At 43.0% G+C, this 21,389-nt stretch overlaps 1 protein-coding gene and 1 pseudogene across 1 annotated transcript; both read left to right on the forward strand.

The window, feature by feature from the left end:
- The first annotated feature begins 3,429 nt into the window (after window positions 1–3,429).
- On the forward strand, window positions 3,430–5,619 carry LOC129399790 (tumor protein p53-inducible nuclear protein 2-like; annotated as a pseudogene).
- Window positions 5,620–8,321: 2,702 nt separating this feature from the next.
- On the forward strand, window positions 8,322–8,593 carry LOC129400146 (cx9C motif-containing protein 4-like). Its single transcript, XM_055123516.1, has one exon. It carries the CDS (start codon window positions 8,387–8,389, stop codon window positions 8,591–8,593), a length of 207 nt encoding a protein of 68 aa, XP_054979491.1. The 5' UTR covers window positions 8,322–8,386.
- The last annotated feature ends 12,796 nt before the right edge of the window (window positions 8,594–21,389 follow it).

Raw genomic sequence — 21,389 nt, forward strand, 5'->3', positions numbered from 1 at the left:
CTAGGCTGGGCCAGAGCCTACAATTTACAATATCAAAGGTCAGGCCTGGCTAACACCTGAGATCTGCATGTCAAAGACCAGCCAGGCTTTTGTGAGAAAAGGAAAAACTGCCTCTTTCAATATACTGAAATTAGTTTCTGAAGGCAGCTTGAAGGTGGAAAATGTTCCTGTCTGTAGTACAGTGTCCCCAACATCTATCATGTCCTCTTTTAATTTAATCGATGACTGTTCCACCGTTTCTTTGAGTTCATTGAACATCTTCAGCATTTCATCTCTGAATTCCTTATTGGAGAGCTTATATTTGTGGGTAATACCTATTGAGGCTTCTGGACTCTTTTCATTATCCTCTCTTCATAGTGGGGATTTGCGCTTTTTCTTCATGTTGTTGTGGTTGTATGGAGGTGTGACCTTCCAGTTCATTACCACTATTCCCTCTTGTAGTGAGAAAGAATTCTGTATGAGCTCGATCAATGGCAGTTGCCATTTTTCCCCTCCTAGAGTATGTCCTTCCTCTCAGGTGTTCCTCTATGCCTTAATGTGAAGCCTCCAGTGAAGCTTTCATAGGAAGCAATCATTTGTATTGGCCCCGTATAGCTTCTTGTGTTCACAAGTATTTTGGTTAAGTTAGAATAGACTAGTGGGCTATTGGCCTGTAGTGTTTGAGATAGCTAGAATGTTACTCACGGAATTAGGTGATGAAGATTGAGATGTGACTCCAGATTACCGGGAATGGGGAAAATAACTTTGGCAGCCACTGCCCCCAGCTGAGGCCATGCCCACTACAGTTAAGGCCACGCCCCCAGCCTGCTGTAAATGGAGGGGTCACACACCTGGGGCCAGGGGCAAGGTGGCACCTGCGGGCAGTCTAGCAGTCCAGGCGTCGGGAGAGGGTGGAATCCGTGTCAGAGGGCGCAGGGCCTGGGAGCCCAGTTTGTTTTTAAGCATAATACCATCCTCCAATACAAGTTACTGAATCACTCAGATGCCCTGTAACCTTATCAGGTCAGCTTGGGGTTTGTCAAGCACTGGAACCTGGTGCACACATGATATTGAATATTTGGTTGCAGCCTGGGATTGGTCAAATTCAGTGGCCCAGGCTTCACTTGCACTGTCAGACCACAGGACATTCTTAGGTTTGCTTGAGTCTGATACTATAGATGCTGCCTTGGTAAATAAACATGAATATCCCAGTAGCTATACAGTTTACTTGGTGCTACAGTTGATACTTGGCACCCATAATCATGAATCCCCATTCACTTTCTAGGCCTGCTGGAAATAAATAGCCACTGTCATGCATAGTGGCACTTATCCCTGGAGCACAGACTGGCTAGTTCTGAAAAAAAATAACCAACTAATTTTGCTACTGATTATACAACCGACTGAAAATTTCTAGCAATTATACAGATTGACACAAACTCAGAACACATTCTCCATCTGGAATTAGTGAACATGTACCCGAGATTGCCTACACAAAATCAGACCCTAACCACTATTGCTCACATAGCACAAAGCATAATTGAGAAGAGGAAGAATTTAACTGCACTGATAAAATAGACACAATCCAGAAGAACCCTAGTATAGTATAACCTTTAAAATTTCCTGATGAACATCTCAAATCAATAATCATAAGGATCTTCATTAAACTGGGAAAATCAATGAAATTGAATTCAACAAGTAGAGAACATTTTGAGAAAAATCTAATCAGAAATCATTGGGTTAAAAAAAACACAGTAGTTTAACTTAAAAAATACAGAGATGCCAAGGAATGAGTAACTTTACCCAAAAGAAGGAAAACTAATTTTAATGAAAAAAGAGTGCTTTTTCTTTATTTTTAGGCATACCTGTCAATAATCAGTGCCTATTTTTGGCTCTATACTCAGGAGTGACCCTTGGCTGTGCTCTAAGATCATATTCAGTACCATAGATTGAACCACTGTAGGCCACATAACCTTAATTCCTTTACTATCTCTCCAACCCCAAAGAATACATAAGATTTTTATGTGACAGCATTATCACTGTATCACTAGCTTATGGGTGTGACCCCTGGGTCGCTGGATCTTTGTGATCTTGGACTCTGGGCTCAATGGACCCAGGAGCAGAGGTCTCTACCTGCTTTCCCCAATCTCCGGCGACCCAGGAGTCACACCCTCTTGCTGGCGCAGCATTAACAGGAATAATACTCCTGTCATAAGGGTTTGTTGGAGGATGAAAAAATTTCAAAGAATTCCAACAAAATAAACACAAATAAACAAACACCAAGAAACATGATGGTTAAAATTGCAAAAGTCAAAGATAGAGATAGAATTTTGAAATCATCAAGAAAAAAGCAAACTCACATGGTGAGTTCACAGTATGTGGCAGTTTGTGATGCATGCATTCGGTGAGAACCACCTTCTCAGTCTCCCCAGGCCTTCCCAGCAGAGGAACAAAGAGACAGGGGGACTACAGACTGATGGTTAAAATGACCCGTTTAATGCAGAGCTGGTAGCATACTTATAGAAATTCTGAAGAGATTTGAGGTATAGAACTGCATGTACATGTGATTGGTCTTTTACAAAGGTAAAGCGTTATGGTGGAGGCAATTCTAAGTGGGGGCATTGACTCAAGGAGATGATCTGTCTCTCAGGGACATCTATATTGCTTTTCTCTTTCCCTATAGTTGCACATATTAAACAAAAAGTTTACCTCTTATTTTTTTTTTTTGCTTTTTTTTTGGGTCACACCTGGCAATGCACAGGGGTCACTCCTGGCTCTGCACTCAGGAATCACCCCTGGCGGTGCTCAGGGGACCATATGGGATGCTGGGATTAGAACCCGGGTCGGCCGCGTGCAAGGCAAACGCCCTACCCGCTGTGCTATCGCTCCAGCCCCAGTTTACCTCTTATTAATACTTGCAGTAATTTGTATAAACACAGTAAGAGATAAAGATTGTAAAACTTAGTTCTCTGGGCTCTGAGGGCAAGCAAGGATTTTACTGTAAATACCAGACTAAGTCCTCAGGCCAGTTTAGCTTGACTTCCCTCTGGGAGGTCCTGTCTCTTAAATCATAACAACTTGCATCAAGATCATACATTTATACTTCCTAGACTGTCCCATTTTATGCTGATGTAGCTTTGCCACTTGCCCCAGGTCCATCCCAGTCCCATGGCAGGACCTCTCTTTTGTGGTGTTAAGAACTACAGCAACTGAAGCCTGAGTCAAGTAATTATGATGAATGCCCAGCAGTAGATATATTTCAGAGTCAATCAACTCCCAATTATTAGGAGCATTGCATTAAATATCTGTCTGTGTTTAAGCAAAGAACATTGCTCTATGGCAAAATATGAAAAGGGAAAATAGAAAATCAGGTAACTCACTTCAAATACAAAGTCCAGAGTCACCTAAGTTTTGGCTTATAAGTAACCAAAACTGACATGGGGAATTGTGACAATGAGAGGTAAAACACAAAGGAAAGTTTAAAGATAAAGGTTAAAGATAAAGATAAAGGGGTTTAAGGGTGCTCACAAGAGTACTCTAAACTTCTCTAGGGAGAGGAAAAGGGACAATTCATTGATAAAGCCTAAAACACTTGGGGTTAATATCTAATGCACGTATAATGGGACCTCCATAACATATAAAGCAGATTCATCAAACAAAAATCTACGGGCCAGAAGAAATTGGTATGATATAAATAACACATTGAATAAAATGAGTAAAAAATGGAAATTTCACCCCACCTATGAGGGAACCTGCAGGAAAACCCAGGCATGCGACACCCATGACTAAAAACTCCAAGCTTGCTAAGAAAGGGACTGGGCCTCCTTCCCCCAGCTCCCCAGTTTTCCAGTTGCTTGGCAGTCACACCCACAAACTGTCTCCGGTGCCATACAATCTCACCAATGGCCAAGATACAGAGACTATGAAATATAGCTCCCAGAAGAGAGCAACATGGAACATCCTGGAGCACGTGACCACCAATGCAGCTGTGCGACCTCTTATTATCTAGCCCATTGATGTACCAAAAGTAGCACACATTTGTTTGGGTTTAACATACATGCTTGTAATCTCTTATACAAGGGCTTAAATGGTTCCAGGATTAAGTCCAGCAATCTTCACACACTTTCCATTTATGGTGATGAGAAGGTGCACGGTGGTGGGATTGGTGTTTGAATATTATCTGAAATGAACTATTGTGAACAACATTATAAAAACAAAATAAAATTTAAAAAATTGGACTTTTCTGTTTTTTTTTTATTTTTTTTTTGCTTTTTGGGTCACACCCGGCGATGCACAGGGGTTACTCCAGGTTCTACACTCAGGAATTACTTCTGGCGGTGCTCAGGGGACCATATGGGATGCTGGGATTCGAACCCGGGTCGGCCACATGCAAGGCAAACGCCCTACCCGCTGTGCTATCGCTCCAGCCCCCCCGCCAAAAAAAATTGGACTTTTCTATCCAATTAGACTGTCAATCAAATTCCAAGGAGTGATACAAAGCTTTACAAATAACAAAAATTCATAACCACCAAACTAGCTTTGCAAGCAAACTGTATCACTGTTATCCCGTTGCTCATAGATTTGCTGGAGCGGGGACCAGTAACCAGTCTCTCTATTGTGAGACTTGTTGTTACTGTTTTTGGCATATCGAGTACACTATGGGTAGCTTGCCAGGCTCTGCCGTGCAGGTGGAATACTCTCAGTAGCTTGCCAGGCTTTCCGGACTCTCCAAGAGGGACAGAGGAATCGAACCCATGTTGGTCACATGCAAAGCGAACGCCCTACCCACTGTGCTATCGCTCCAGCCCAATGTAACAATAAATACAATAGAACTACCGTGTAGTATCACTCACAGTATATTTGATACTATGTAGTATAATATTGCATAACATACGGTCTAATCAAAGTATATGTGAATGTTATACTTTATTAAATATATTAATCTTGAGACCAGAGCAATAGTAAAGTGGGTAGGACATTTGCCTTGCATGTGGCATCCCACAGAGTTCCCAGAGTACCACCAGGAGCAATTCCTGAGTACAGAGTCAGAGTTACTCCTGAGCAAAATTTTTGCTTCAATAAAAGTGTGTATTTTGGCACAGGCTCAGAGAGGCGCGGGCTAGCGCCTCCGCCCGCCCGCGCAGCTGTGCCCCCCCCCCCCGCGCCGCCCTCCGCCCGCGCCCTCCTTGATGGACCGGAGCTGCTTTGTTACCCCGCCCGCCTCCAGAGCAGCCCCCTGGAGGACCTCCTCATCGAGCACCCCAGCATGTCTGTTTACGTCACCGGCAGCACCAGAGTGTTGGAGCCGGGGGCCCCCTCCCCGCGCCCGGACGCTGCCCTGCCTGAAGGCGACCTTAGCGAGGGGGAGTTGGTGCCTGCTCGCCGTGAGCCCCGGGCCCTGCACCACGCCGCCGCCGCCCCTCTGCCGGCGCGGGCCGCGCTGCTGGAGAAGGCGGGCCAGGCGCGGGCTGCAGCGGGCCCAGCAGCGGGCCGAGCGCCACCCGCTGAGCGCCAAGGTGGTACACCGGCAGAACCGCGCCCGCGACAGCCGTCCGCGCCGGCCAAAGCACCAAGGCAGCTTCGTCTCCCAGCCGTGCCAGCGTCAGTTCAACTATTGAGCTCCGTTGGCTGCGTCCCAAGTTCCTGGCCGACTCCCGACCCCCCCTTGCCCCCCGAACCCCTCTGCTGCAGCTAGTGTGCTGTGCGAGGGGTCCCCGAGGCCTCCTCCCGGTCAGGATCTCTCCAGTGTGTGAGGTGGGGTGCTAGCTCTCCTCACCTCCTCCCGCTTCCTGTGCCAATCCTCTAATCCGCCTGATTCCCTTCCTCCTGCACCCCGCTCCCTGGCCCAGCCTCACCCTGACCTTCCCCTTCATCCTTGCTCTTCAGCCCTCTACCTCTGGCCACTCCTATTCTTTGTATCTTCCTGTCCCAGGCCTGGCTCATCTCCCAACTCACAAGCCTCACCCTCTCTCATATTTGGCACACTACATTCACTCTTGCTCCCTTACTCATTCCCAGTAATTCCTCCCCAAATGGGGGTGGGGAGGGCCCCCCTGAGACTCTTTCCCCTCTCATGGGGTTGGTAGGACACCTTGGAGTTTGCTTAGGTCTGGAAAGGTCAAGTATGTGGAAGGGGGCTGTGAAATGTGAGTTCGAGGGAGAGGCTGGAGGGGATCTCAAGAGGCAGTCTGTTGGAGCCGAATGGAGTCAGGATAGCTTGAGAACGCCAGGGGAACAGGGCACTGTGGGAGCTGGCCCAGCACTTGCTCAGAGAGGCCATGCCCTGTTTGCAGACCCGAGCCTCAAGGCTGCCCTCACCTCCGTTCCTAGAATCCCACCTCCCAAAGCTCTTCCCGAAATCTGCCTTCTGCATGCTACTGAGTCTGAAAGGGCTTCGTCTCGCCACCCTAAACCATGTCACCCAGAAATAGAGGCCGGGCAAGGCCCTGCCATCCTGGCCATCTGTTTCAATGCCCAAGGTGCTAGAATTCAGGAGCTAAGGAGAGATGCAGGCCAGAGGACTTCCAGGCGGTGGCGCAAGGGCACACCCCAGAGGAAGAGCATGCTCGGGGATTGTGGCTGGAGGGGACACAGCTCAGCCTTCGTCTTGCCTCTGGTCTTGTCCTTCACCCCCTGCCCACTATGGTTAACCAACACTCCTTGGTAGGAGGCCACGGGCCCTTTCCCACCCCTCAAGTCTCCCTCCAGATTCAGGGCCTTCAGGGGGCCTCTCCTCATTTCTTCTCCAGTTTAGGCTGCTGGGGAGAAACTGGTGCCCTAGGGTTCCCCTCCCCCTTTCTTCCAGTTCCCTCGAGGAGGAAGCCTGAATCCCTGGGTGAGGCGGGGGTGGGGAGCGAGGCAGCCAGCTTTCCCCTTCTTGGGGCGGGATTGACTTTTGGGCTCAGACACCAGCAAAAGCTTCTTGGGACACCCCGAGTGGCTTCCCTGTCCTCTAACTGTCCTTTTCTAGAGTGTGCTCTTTCCTCTTTGAAACTTAGAGGGTTTCCTGTTACCTACTAACACAGGTCTCCCGCTTTCCCCGGCTCAGATTCCCGGGCCTCACAGTCATGCTGAGGCCTGGGGAAAACCGAATCCCATGAAGGTCAAGACGACTGCGCCATCACCTTAAGATCCCGGAGCCTGGGGTGAGGGTTCAGGGGAAGGGGGGGTAGCCCCATGTGTGCTGGGATGGGGACAGAGGAAGCTCTGCTGGGGTCTCCTCTCCCAGAGAACCAGCTGAATTCACATGAAAAACAGTCCGAGTCCCCTCACAAGTCCTCCCAGACTGCTGTCCTCGACAGCCTTGTTCCTTTCTGTCCCCCAGGCTGTCCCTTCAGTTAGGACCTAGTCACTTTTACTCTTCCAGCAACCCCCTTGGCCACTTCTTAGCTAGCATAGGGTCTTCAGCATTTCCAAGAGCTGAAACCTCCCTCCAGCTCTTCCTGCCTACTCCTTCGCTGCCAGCTGGGGTCCAGGCTCAGTCCTGGGCAGCACCCGTGATGACCTGGTCGGGGGAGAGTGAGTGACAGGGAATTTGGCTAAAATTTCAAATGAACCCATATTCCTGGAGACTAGTATAGGTTCTAGAACTCTCCAACCTCATCCTCTGGCTGGTTGCAAGGCTCATATTTTGTATTTTCCTATAGATTCTGTAGCATCTGCGTGTGGCAATATTTTAATTGTATTTCTAAGAACCAACACTACTCAGTCTCTTGCTGGTCTGATTCCTGAAGCATCAGAGTTCATCATACTGTATTGACTGTGTATGTGCCTTTCACCTTGAGCATGCTTCAGGATTTTTATTTTAAACCACAAAACTTGAATACATGAGGGAACCAGAAATCACGAAGTCCTATGCAACCTTAGACAGGAGGAGGTTAGAGAGTCTGTCTGGACTAATGTTTTCAGAAACCCTGGAGAAGTTTGTTCCAGTTTGTATTTATGTCAATACATTACCAGCACTTTGCCAAAACTGAGTATGTCAGAGGGACCCATTTCTAGAATGAGTCCCAATTACATCTAAGGGTGATTCTAGTTATTTCCCAGTAAGTCTGAGTGCTCTGGTATCATTTTTTTTTTTGCCTTTGCCAGTCTGGCCCTAGCACAGGGTACCATGTGTGTATGAGTGAAGTATGCTGTTTTCGAGTATGCCTGCTCCCTAGCCCTGCCCGGAACCCTGGTCGATTTGCTCTGACCCATAATGTCTTAGATGCAACAAAGACCCATTTGGAGCTCTTGGATGCCTCCTCAGATCCATGTGGCTTACTTAGTGCAGACACACAATAGCCGCTTTATATCTTCCCTCTTGCCCTACTACTTAGTTCCAAATGGAACTAAGAGCGAGGGTTAGCCTCGCTCTTCCCGAGGCGGATCAGTTAGGCCACGAAACGTTATATTCATTTTTCTGGATATGCCGCAGAAGAATCCGTGCCAGAAGCAAGCCTGTGAAATACAGAAATGTTTACAAGCCAACAACTACATGGAGGCAAAGTGTAAGTCTGTCATCCAGGAACTGCACAAGTACTGTGCACAGTACCCCAAGGGAAGATCACTCCTCTGTTCAGGATTCGAAAAAGAAGAGGAAGAAAAGCTGGCGCTGAAGTCCAAATCCAAGTAAAGTTCTGCTGAGAAGTTAAATGCTGCTCTACATGTCCACCAAGCAAGCATTATTTCTCCTCTTACTCAGGCCAAGTAGCAGCAAAGATCAAATAAAAAGTTAACTCTAAAAATTAATGAATATGCCATCCTTGCAGAACAGAGAGAAACAAATATGTAGAATATAAAAAAAATGGGCTACTAAAATAAGCCTGTTAATTGAAAAAAAAAAACAAGTTGAGTGCGTCCCTCTTGGTGTTTTGTGTTGAGACTGGCTGAAATGAAACTGACTGACCATGTCATGACATGTCGACAGACTCAAGGACACAACCACCTCGACCCGGTCATGTGGCATGCCTGTGAACGTGTGTAACAGGATTCTGATTGTTAGACTGTTATGTATTCCTCTATGGGAGAAAAAAAAACTAATATAAAAATCTATTTAAAGCAAAAAAAGTGTGTATTTTACCAAAACCAAACTATTGTATCTAAGAAAATGAAATAGATCAACAAGTTATAAGGGGAAAAAAAGGTGATTACTATTGAAGCTAAAATAATGATATTTATGGGTAAGGGGAATGAACAACAAATTGAATGTATCCAGTAGTGACAAAAATCTTTATTTCTTGATTTAGGGATTACTGGCATTGCAGTAATTCACTAAATCATACACTTGTTTTGGATTGTTTTCTCTCACTTTTATTTTACTGTTTTTACAAATTGGAATATTTATTCCTTATTTTGTGAAAGTATTTGTAGTATGTACTGATTCAGCAAATTTCAGCTCTGATTCTATGTGAAAGAACAGAATTTTGTTTCATCTGCCGTTGCCGAGATGTGATCCCGGGGGCCACACGCGTGTGCGGCGCCTCCACAGCTGCACGAGCATGAATCCAGACCCAGCTAAACCACTTCTGACATGGGCAGCTTCTTGCAGAATGTCTCCAGCCTGAGAACTAAGCCGCGACCCCATGCCCGCCCAGGAGGGGAAAGGTATTTCTCTCTCCCACCTGTACCCTCCCGGGGATGAAGGGCGTGGGGACCGCCATATTATGACGACCACAGATGGGGTTTACAAGCTTGCAATGATTCAATATCCAGAAGAAATCTCCCTGGACTTAGTTGTTAAAGTACAGAAATCCAAAACCGCGTGGCCTCTACCGTGGCCGCGCGACCTCATTTCTCTTCACAACAGGTCTGACTCTAGTGGGGTGATCCTAACAATAATGGTGAGGTTTGTGTTGAAATATTGAATGTAACCAAAGTAAATAGAAAGTAAAGTGAAATTTATCAGTTACAAGATGGGGTGGGGGGGTGCGGGGCTGGCGGGATGGGAGGTGTACTGTGTTTTTTTTTTTTTTCGGTGGTGGGATATGGGCACTGGTGAAGAGATGGTTGTTTCAGCATTGTATGACTAAGACTTAAGCCTGAAAGCATTGTAATTTTCCACACGGTGATTCAATAAAATAAAATTCTTATTAAAAATAAATAAATAAAAAAGATATTAAAAATAAAAAATAAAGGGCTCTCTACGTATCCAAAGTGATCATATATTTTTTCTAGTGCACTTAGGACATTCGCCACGCTCTACTACAAGTTTAAACACAAAACAAGTGCCAATAAATTCATGAAGATTGAAACCATATCAAAAATATAATTTCAGACCCTGTCCTCTGCTGTGAGCTTCCAGCATCTCCATCTTTCTCTCCCAGGTGTGCCAAGTTTCCTGACCAAGTGCCTCTGTCTCCTAGCATGCGCCCCAACCTGGCAACTGCACCCAACTCGACCCAGCACCCCTCGGGCTGACAGGGGCCCTGGACTCCACAGTAGTGGGTGTGGCTTCAGCAACAGGGGGTGTGGCCTTCGGTGGCAGTGGGCCACAGTCATTTTCCTCTCTCCCAGCACTCTGAACTCACATCTGAATCCCTATTAGCTAATTCAGTGGAGAACTTCCTGCCTATCATAAATACAATAGGCCAATACTCCACTAGCCTATTCTTTTTTTTTTTTTTTGCTTTTTGGGTCACACCCGGCAATGCACAGGGGTTACTCCTGGCTCTGCACTCAGGAATCACCCCTGGCAGTGCTCAGGGTACCATATGGGATGCTGGGAATAGAACCCCGGTTAGTTGTGTGCAAGGCAAACACCCTACCCGCTGTGCTATTGCTCCAGTCCCCTCCACTAGCCTATTCTAATTGTACCAAAATACTGCTGAACACAAGTATGTTCCAATTTTACCAAAATATCGATGGACACAAGAAGTTGTACAATCCCAATATAAAAGAACACATCCTCTGAACCTTCACTAGAGGCAACAGATAAGTCACATAGAAACACCTGAGAGGGAGGACATGCTCTAGAAGGGAGAAAAAGTGACCACCATCGAACAAGCTCATCCAGAAGCCTTTTTTGCAGTAAGAAAGAATAGAGCTAGTGAATTGGAAGATCCCACCTCCATAAAACCACAACAACATGAGGAAACAGCACAAATCCCCACCACGAGGAAAATATGAAGAAAAGAGTTCGAGGAGAAGATGAAGAAAAGAGTCCAGAAGCCTCAACAGGGGTTACCCACAAATATGATCTCTCCAATAAAGAATTCAGAGAAGAAATGCTGAGAATGTTCAATGAAGTCAAAGAAACACATCCAGTAGATATCCAGTAAATTAAAGGAGGACATGAGAGGAACACCGGAATGGACAGTCAAGAGAATACAGGAAGAAATGAGAGCAGAAATAAAAACCTACAAGCATAAAAAGAAGATTCAAAATTCAATCATGAGTAAAATGTCAACAAAATGGGTATAGAAGTGATCTATCTCACATAATAAAGGACATGTACAACAAATCTACAGCTAGTATCATATTCAATAACTATTATCATGTTCTACAAATAATATCATATTAGAGTTTTCCATCTCCTATGATAAGGACATTCACTCCCATTGTTAGCATGAGCTGGTTAGCTCTTGAGAATTGTATGAGAGATTTTTGTACATAACTCTGAACTTTAAAAAGCAAAGAGCTTATTGGTGTTCTACTCTTCCACTGCATTGTATCATCATATGGATATTCAACATTTAATGAGAAATACTAACCACAGTAGTTAGGCAAGAAAATAAAAATTAAATGGATTCAAATTAGAAAGAAAGCTAAAACAATCACTATTTTAGATGATATAGAAGAATAGAAGACCCTAAATACACCACTGGAAAAATATTGCAAACACGAAACAAATCTATTAAATTAGAATGCTAAAAAATAAACAGTAGGCCATCCAAATTCCCCGAGTGACATCCCATTTTCCCCTAAGCCATCCTCCATCGCTGTTCCTGGTTTTCTCCCTCTCCCAGGTCAGTGATTGGACCTGGGAAGCCATCTCCCCCGCATAATACCCAGGCTCCCCCTTGGAACCTAAGCCACCCAAATTCCCCGAGTGACATCCCATCCGCCCCGAGCCATCCTCCATCGCTACCCCTGGTTTCCTCCCTCTCCTGGACCGCAGTTATTTTCCCCTTTCCTGACATTGGGGACCCACATCTTCATTTCTATCACCGAATTCTGTGGAGAATATCCTGGCCATCTCAAAATATTAGGCCAATAGTCCAGTAGCCTATTCCAATTGCACCATAATATTGGCATCACAAGAAGCTCTACAAATCGATTATAAAAGAACACATCCTCCAAAGCTTCACTAGAGTCCTCACCTAAGCCACTGAGGAGCAGCTGAGAGGAAGGTGAAAAGGAGAAAAGGTGACCACCATCGACCGAGCTTATCCAGAATCCTTTCTCACAACAAGAGGGGAATACTGATAGTAAACTGGAAGATTCCACCACCTACTACTATAAAAACATGAAGAAACAGCTAAAATCCTCACCATGAGGAAAAGATGATGAAAAGAGTCCAGATGCCTCAACAAGCATTACCCACAAATAATATCTCTCTGATAAAGAATTCAGAGATGAAATGTTGAAGATGTTCAATGAACTCAAAGAAACGTTTCAACAGACATCCAGTAAATTAACGGAGGACATGAAAGAAGGAATGGCACGGACAACAGAGAAAATACAGAAAGAAATGAGAGTAGAAATAAAAAAGCTACAAAAAAAGTGTCATGAGTACAGGATTCTATAGATGAAATTGGAAACTCAGTGGGTGCCCTCAATAGTAGAATGGCTACAGCCAAAGACAGAATCAGCGAGCTTGAAGATGAACTGAAGGAAGTTTAGAGGCAACAACAAGCAATGGGAAAGACCTCAAAATAGCCCTTAGACGATTCAGAGACTTAGGAGATGATTTCAAGAGGAACACGATTAGAATCATCAGAGAACCAGAAGAACAGGAAGATAACCCCAATGAAAAAGCCACAGTTAAAATATCATTGCTGAAGTTTCTGGAGGTGGAGAATGCAGGCATCCAGATCCAAGGAGCCTGAAGAGAGCCAGCTAAGAGAGACCCTAGCAAAAGGACTTCAAGACATTTCATAGTCAGAATGATGGATGCCACAGATAGAGACAAAATATGCCACAGATAGAGACACAATACTGCAAGAAGCAAGGTCAAAGAAGGAAATCACATACAAAGGAGCACCCCTTAGATTTACAGCAGACCTAGCAGAGGAAACCCTCCAGGCCTGAATACAATGGTGGGATATAGTGAAAAAACTCAATGAAATGAATGCCTTACCAAGAATACTTTATCTGTCTAAACTCTCATTCAAACTTGAAGGAAAGATACACTATTTCATGGATAAACAATAGCTCAGGAACTTCATAGACTCAAAACTAAACTTAAAAGAAGAATTAAAGGGGCCACTGTAAGACAAGGAAAAACCCTACAAGCACAACAAACCCCTACAGAAAGTTGGCACAAAACCCCATGACAATAATGTGTCTAAATGTCAATGATCTAAATGCACCAATCAAGAGACACAGAGTGGCAAAATGGATTCGGAAACTAAACCTAAATTTCTGCCGCCTACAAGAAACACATCTGAACAGTCAGAGCAAACACAGATTCAAAGTCAAAGGATATAAGAAAATCCTACAAGCAAACAACTCCCTCAAAAAAGCCATGGTGGACATACTAGTATCCAAAAACATACATTTCAGGTTGAAAAAGATTAGATGGGACAGCAAAGTCCATTTTTTTACTAATCAAGGGATATGTACAGCAGGAAGAAATCACACTCATAAACGTGTATGTACCTAATGAGGGACCAGCTAAATACTTAAAAAAATGGTAACATATTTTAACAAGGACATCTCTAGCAACACAATAGTAGTTGGAGACTTCAAAACTGATCTCTAAACCTCTAGAGAGATCAAAAAGATTAAAACTCAGCAAGGAAACACTGGTTTGAAGGAAGAACTAGAAGAGAGATGTCTAATAGACCTATACGGGGCACTGCATCTAAAAAATAAAGAATACACATTTTTTTCCACTGCACACGGAACATTTTCCAAAATAGACTAAACACCTGGAAATTAAACAACTAATTGTTGAACAACGAGTGGGTCAGGAAGGAAATCAAGGAAGAAATCAAAAGATACCAGGATCACCGCCCTAGCACCGCCCTAGCCCGAACAGGTTCATGGGACCCTCTCAGCCCCACCAGGCTTGATGGAGCTGTCCCGCTGGACAACCCATCATCACTGCAGTCCCCTAAGACCCCAGTTTCTGGCCCTGGGCCCTCCTGCTTGCCGCCCTGGCTCCGCTCTTCCCCAAACAGGCATGTGGGACCCTCTCAGCCCCACCTGGCCTGATGGAGCTGTCCTGCCAGACTGGCACAGTGGCCCTCCAGCCCCGCAAGACTCTGGTTGGGGCCAGGCCCCGCTTCCCTGAACAGGATGCTGGGGGCATGGCCTCTACACCAGGGGCCTGGCTTCAATAAAAGGGACGTGGCCTATATGTGGCTGGAGTTATTTTCCCCCCTTCCCTGCCCCGCAGACTTAGGTCACAATCTGTATAACATATTTCTTTGAAGAACACACTGGCTATCTCAATCACTATATGCCAACAGTCCATTAGCTTACTCTAATTTCACAAAAACTGTCAGTGAACACAAGAAGCTGCACAAGCCTTTATAAAGAGAGCATAGCCTCAATTCTTCACTTGAGGGCCCACATTAACCAGAAGGAGCACCTGAGAATAAGGAAGTATTCTAGAAAGGGGGAAAAGGCTACCATCATTGACCCAACTCATCGAGAATCCCCTCTTTCAGCAAGAGGGAATAGGGATAGGGAACTGAAAGGTTCCACCTCTATAGTTGCATAACAATATGAAGAAACAGTGAAAATCCCCACCACGAGGAGAGGATGAGGAAAAGATTCCAGAAACCCCAACAGGAGTTACCCACAAATACGATCTCTCAGATAAAGAATTCAGAGAGGAAATGTTGAAGATGTTCAATGAACTCAAAGGAACGATGGAACAGACATCCAATAAATTAAGGGAGGATATGAAAGAAACAAAGGAACTCTCCACCAAGAAAATACAGAAATAAATGAGAGCAGAAATTTCAAAGCTATGAACAGAAGTGACACAAATAAAGTAATAGGTAGATGGAATAAAAAACTCAGTAGGTGCCCTCAACAGTAGAATGGCTACAGATGAAGACACAATCAGTGAGCTCGAAGATGAGCTGAAGAAAGCTTACAGGAAACATCAAATTATGGCAAAAGACCTCAAAATAGCTCTAGGGTGAATCAGAGTCCTAAGGGATGAGCTCAAGAGGAATAACATAAGAATCATTGGAGTAACAGAAGCAGAGGGAAGTAACCACAATGGAAAAACCACAGTTAAAGACATCATTGCTAAGAAATTCCCAGAACTGGACAATGCAGGCATCCAGATCCAAGGAGCCCGAATGGTGCCAGCTAAAAGAGACCCTAATAAAAAGACTCCAAGGCATATCATAGTCAGAATGATGGATGCCGTGGACAGAGACACAATACTGCAAGAAGCAAGGTCAAAGAAGGAAATCACATACAAAGGAGCACCCCTTAGAATTACAGCAGACATATCAGAGAAAAGCCCTCCAAGCCCAAAGACAATGGTGGGATATAGTGAAAAAACTCAGTGAAATTAATGCTTCACCAAGAATACTTTATCTGTCTAAACTCTAACTCAAACTCGAAGGAATGATACACTATTTCACGGATAAACAACAGCTAGGGACTTCATAGACTCAAAACCAAACTTAAAAGGAATAAAAGAGCTACTACAAGGCAACAAATAACCTACAAGAACAAGAAACCCTACAGAAAGATGGCACAAAACCCCATGACAATAATGTGTCTGAGTGTCAATGGTCTTAACGCACCAATCAAGAGACATAGAGTGGCAAAATGGATTTGGAAACTAAACCCAATATTTGCTGCATACAAGAAACACACCTGAACAATCAGAGCAAACACAAACTCAAAGTCAAAGGATGGGAAACAATTCTGCAAGCAAATAACTCCTTCAAAAAATCTGGGGTGGCCATACTAGTATCCAACAACATAGATTTCAGGTTGAAAAAGATTAGAAGGGACAGCGAAGGTCATTTTCTATTTATCAAGGGATAAGTACAACAGGAAGAAATCACACTGTTAAACGTGTACGCACCTAATGAGCAACCAGCTAAATACTTAAAACAACTGCTAAAAGACTTTTAGGAGAACATCGCTAGAAACACAATAGTAGTTAGAGACTTCAACACCGCCTTTTCAATTCTGGATAGATCAACAAGAACAAAATTCAGCAAGGAAACACTGGCTCTGAAGGAAGAAATGGAATAGATAGAGCTAATAGACCTATACAGGGCTTTACACCCCCAAAAGAAAGAATACACATTATTTTCCAGTGCACATGGAACATTTTCCAAAATAAACCACGTGCTGGGTCACAAAACATACCACAATAGAATCGGGAAGTTAAAAATTGTATCAACTATCTTTTCAGAATACGATGCACTGAATATAGATGCTAAACAGACACAGACTCGGAGAACCAAATCAAACACCCGGAACTTAAACACTCACTGCTGTACAATGAGTGAGTCAGGAGGAAATCAAGGAAGAAATCAAAAAATGCCTCGAAACAAAAGATAATGAAGACACGAGCTACCAGAATCTATGGGACGCAGATAAAGTCGTGTTAAGGGGAAATTTTATAGCTCTGCAAGCATTCATAAGGAAGGAAGAAAGGGCCTACATAGATAGATTGTCATCCCAGCTCAAGATCTTGGAAAAGGACCAGCAAAAGGAAAACAAAGTAGATCAAAGGAAAGAAATTGTAAAACTTTGAGAAGAAATTAACGACATGGAAACCCAAAAAACAATCCGAATGGTCGAAGAAATCAAGAGATGGTTCTGTGAGAAAATAAACAAGATTGATAAACCACTAGAAAGACTCACAAAGAAAGAGAGAGAGAACCTTAATAAACCGAATCGTAAATGAAAAGGGGGACATCATAACAGAAAACAACGAAATTCATAAGATCATCAGAGACTACTTTGAAAGTCTGTATGTCACGAAAAAAGCGAACCTAAAATAAATGGATAAATACCTGGATTCCTACAATCTCCCAAGAATGAACCAAGAAGACTTGGAATACCTGAATATACCCATTAATATCAGGGAAATTGAAACTGTAATCAAAAGTATTCCCAAAAACAAAAGCCCAGGTCCAGATGGATTCACTAGTGAATTCTTCCAAATATTTAAAGAGGACCTGTTACCAGTTCCTCTCAAGCTTTTCCAGGATATTGAAGAAAAAGGAACTCTCAAACAGTTTCTATGAGGCACAAATCTCCCTAATACCAAAAGCTAACAAAGACACCACTAAGAATAAAAATTATAGACCAATATCCCTGATGAACACAGATGCGAAGGTCCTCAACAAAATACTAGGAAATAAAATCCAACAACTCATTAAAAAGATCATACACCACGACCATGTGGAATTCATCCTGAGGATGCAAGGATGGTTTAACATTTGGAAATCAATAAAAATAATCCACTGTGTGAAAAAATTAAAGATAAAATCCATAAGATCATTTAAATAGATGCAGAGAAAGCATTTGACAAGATCCAACACCGATTTATGACGAAAACTCTCACCAAAATGAGTTTTGAAGGAACTTTCCTCAATATAGCCAAAGCCATCTACCACAAACCCATGGCAAGCATTATCCTCAATGGAGAAAAACTAAGGGCCTTTCCTCTAAAATCAGGGACAAGACAGGGATGCCCACTCTCATAACTTCTATTCAGTATAGTACTGGAGGTACTTGCAATAGCGGTTAGGCAAGGAAATCCAGATTGAAAAGGAAGAAATCAAACTCTCACTATTGGCAGATGATATGGTACTATATCTAGAGCATCCTAAAGCCTCTACCAAAAAATTCTTAGAAACAATAGACTTGTACATTAAAGTTGCAGGCTATAAAATCAATACCCAAAAGTCCGTGGCTTTCCTATATGCAAATAATGAGACAGAGGATAGCGACATGAAAATTGCAATCTGATTGACAATCTGTAACTGTAACCTCACGGCGATTTAATAAAAATAAAATAAAATAAAGAAAATCAAATGGGCCGGATAAGTCATGCAATTTGGAGACTACCACTAGAGCTGTTACCGACTGGATTCCATGGGACGTCAAAAAACCTAGGACATGGTCAGACTTCTTCGTCAAGACCCTGAAAGAATGCTTTGAGGCTCTTCGTGTTTCTGGAGCAAGCAGACGCCATTGGGCTACACTAGCACGCGACGGGGAATGAATGGAGATGTTACTGGTGCCAGCTCGAGCAAATCGAAGATCAACGGGATGACAAGTGATTCAAGTGATTAAGTGGCTTCCTTAAGCTTCTGTTTTACACAAGATGAACTGGGTAGAAAACTTTTATTCACTCACTAAGAGACTACTCTGTATCACCAAAACACTGAACTATCAGAATGTGGTGCTGAGTGAATGACTTTATGTGTATAAATCCATTGACATGAATTATTATTATTATTTCTATTATACTATTATAGTTAATAATAACATTAATAATATTATTATATTATAAATTATAATATATTTTACGTATGCTTTTAGTACACTATTATTATATTATCCTAATATTTTCCTATTATTATTACTATGTAGTTGCAATTTTGAGATAGAAATTATCAGAAGTCATTACATCATAGTAAAATCAAATGGAAACCAGAAAACCTCGGTTCATTTAAAAACCACGAAGACAATGAGATAAATAGGCAAAGACTAAGGTACTTGAATATTTTAGGCATGGAATACTTGACTCCAGTAGAGCAAAGGGTTTTTTTTTACAGGTTTTACTCCTGGCTTTGGGCTCAGGAATTACTGCTGGCGGTGTTCAGAGGACTATATGGGATGCTGGGAATTGGACCCGGCTTGGCCATATGCAAGGCAAACGCCCTCCCCGCTATGCTATCACTGCAGCCCCTAAATTCTCTTTTTGTATTTTTATTTTTATTTTTTTGCTTTTTTGGTCTCACCCAGCAATGCACAGGGGTTACTCCTGGCTCTGCACTCAGAAATTATTCTGCGCGGTGCTCAGAGGACCATATGGGATGCTGGGTATCAAACCCGGGTTGGCCGCGTGCAAGGCAAACGCCCTACCTGCTGTGCTGTGCTATAGCTACAGCCCCAATAGAGCAAAGTTTTAATGTCAGTCTGAACTGACATAACTTGAGCAGAAGAGGGCATGCACCTCTCACAAAATGATGACTGAGAGCCACCTAGACTCCTGGTTCCAGAGCTCTTGCTCCCATGTTTTTTGTTCAGCAAGTCTGACTGTGGAAAGGAAAAGGAAAAGGTTGAGTTTAACAGGTTACTCTGTAGGTTACTAAAGATAACATTCACAGTGTCAACCTACCAGAAAAAATAAAGAGAGTAGGTGGAAAGAGGTCACAATGCAGAGAATAGAAATGACCTCTTAATTCAGTGACCAACCAAGAGTATAAGTATTAGTCTATCCTTACAGACAACAGAAATTACAAGGGAGTTCTATGTTTGGAGAAGAGAACTTGCACGTAGTGTGGTAATATCCTAGCAGAGGAATTTTGTGTGATACAAAGATCTTAGATTTTATTTTATAATTAGGGTAACTATGTGGAAAAGGCTAAGATTCTACTTTACTGTAAAGGTTAAGATGTTGGGGAGCAATCAAGTCATGTCAGTTCTGAAGTTACGAATCTCAAATAAATTCTAAGCCTGAACAGGATGGTTTAAATTTCAGAACTGAAGGAGGAAGATATCGTTACACCAGCTTTTGATTCTGACCTATTCACACCACATACTTGCTGGCAATATAGAATTGGACAGTTTATTAAAAATACTGCCTAATTTTTCAAATGGTAATAATAGTCGTTCTAGTTAATGAAGGTTTGGTTAATACTTTATATGGAACGTCAGATGCACAGCAACTGCCCAGAAAATGCTGAGTCTGTAGCTATCTATAAAATATTCTTGTTTGTTTAGTTTTGGGGCCACACGTGGAGATGCTCAGGGCTAGTCCTAGTGGCTCAGTCCTAGTGGGCTTGGGAGACGATATGAAGTGTCAGGGATTGAACCCTGGCATCAAACATCTTTTTTCTTATGTTTTTAAGACATCAAAGTGTTTATAAGGCATATGTGACAGTAGTTGAGGGCATGTATGTCAAGGTATGGAGCTCACACCCAGTCAAGATTATGAGTTTTATGAGCTTGGGAGGACTATATAATAAAGGAGAAATAATTGAGAGGACATAATTTATGAATGAAAACACCAATAGCTGTTATCATTCTCTGAACATCACAGTATTACAATATCTAGTTCTTAGCTCTACAACAGTAAGCAAGCCAGAGGACTTGATTCTTTAATGGTGCTAATATCCCAAACAAGTGAAAGATGGCACTTTAAGTATTGTGGAGAAGATAACTGAGAATCGCGGGATGGTAAAATGTAGAGTAGAGGTATACTGATTTCTTTTAGAGATGGGAATAAGGTGGCTTTTGAAAAGACCATGTAAATCCTCAAGTCTCATGTTCCTTGTTTACAATTGGTAAAACTAAAATAAATTTGCAACTTCATTTGGCAATTTGGGTATGGGGATTGGCCTACCTAGTACAGAATAGACAATCAAAATGTATTCATCTCACTCTTTCCTTTCTTCCTTTGTATTTTAATATTTTAACACATGGTATTTTTAAATAATGAATGTTCATTACAGAATGCATATAAGCAGAAGTGAAAAGAACGGACAGCTAAGTCAATGATGGTTGTAGGTATCGCTCTGAATGGCAGTGTGTGCTGAAAGTAGACAAATGACAAAACGTGATGGCCTCGCAGTATCTGTATTGCAAACCATAACGCCCCAAAGTAGAGAGAGAGTGGGAAAGTGCCTGTCATAGAGACAGGGGTTGGGTAGGATGGGTGTGGAGGGAGGGGGAAATTGGTAGTGGAAAATGTACACTGGTGGAGGGATGGGTGTTCAATCATTGTATGATTGAAACTCAATCATAAAAGCTTTGTAACTGTATCTCATAATGATTCAATAAAAATAACAGGGGGCTGGAGCGACAGTACAGAGGTTTGGGCATTTGCCTTGCACTTGGTTGACCCGAGTTCGATTCCCAGCATCTTGTATGGTCCCCTCAGCACCTCCAGGAGTAATTTCTGAATGCATGAATCAGGAGTAACCACTGTGCATCGCCAGATGTGACCCCAAAAGCAAAAATAAATAAAAAAATAAAAATAACCTTGAAGGTCCTACAACCCAATATTAACAACCACTTTTGTATATTTTATCTACTTTTTG

Source organism: Sorex araneus, chromosome X, assembly GCF_027595985.1.
Source record: "Sorex araneus isolate mSorAra2 chromosome X, mSorAra2.pri, whole genome shotgun sequence".
Taxonomy (NCBI): domain Eukaryota; kingdom Metazoa; phylum Chordata; class Mammalia; order Eulipotyphla; family Soricidae; genus Sorex; species Sorex araneus.

Coding starts and splice junctions, on each gene's coding strand:
- LOC129400146 (XM_055123516.1), top strand. CDS start 8,387: ATGCCGCAGAAGAATCCGTGCCAGAAGCAAGCCTGTGAAATACAGAAA.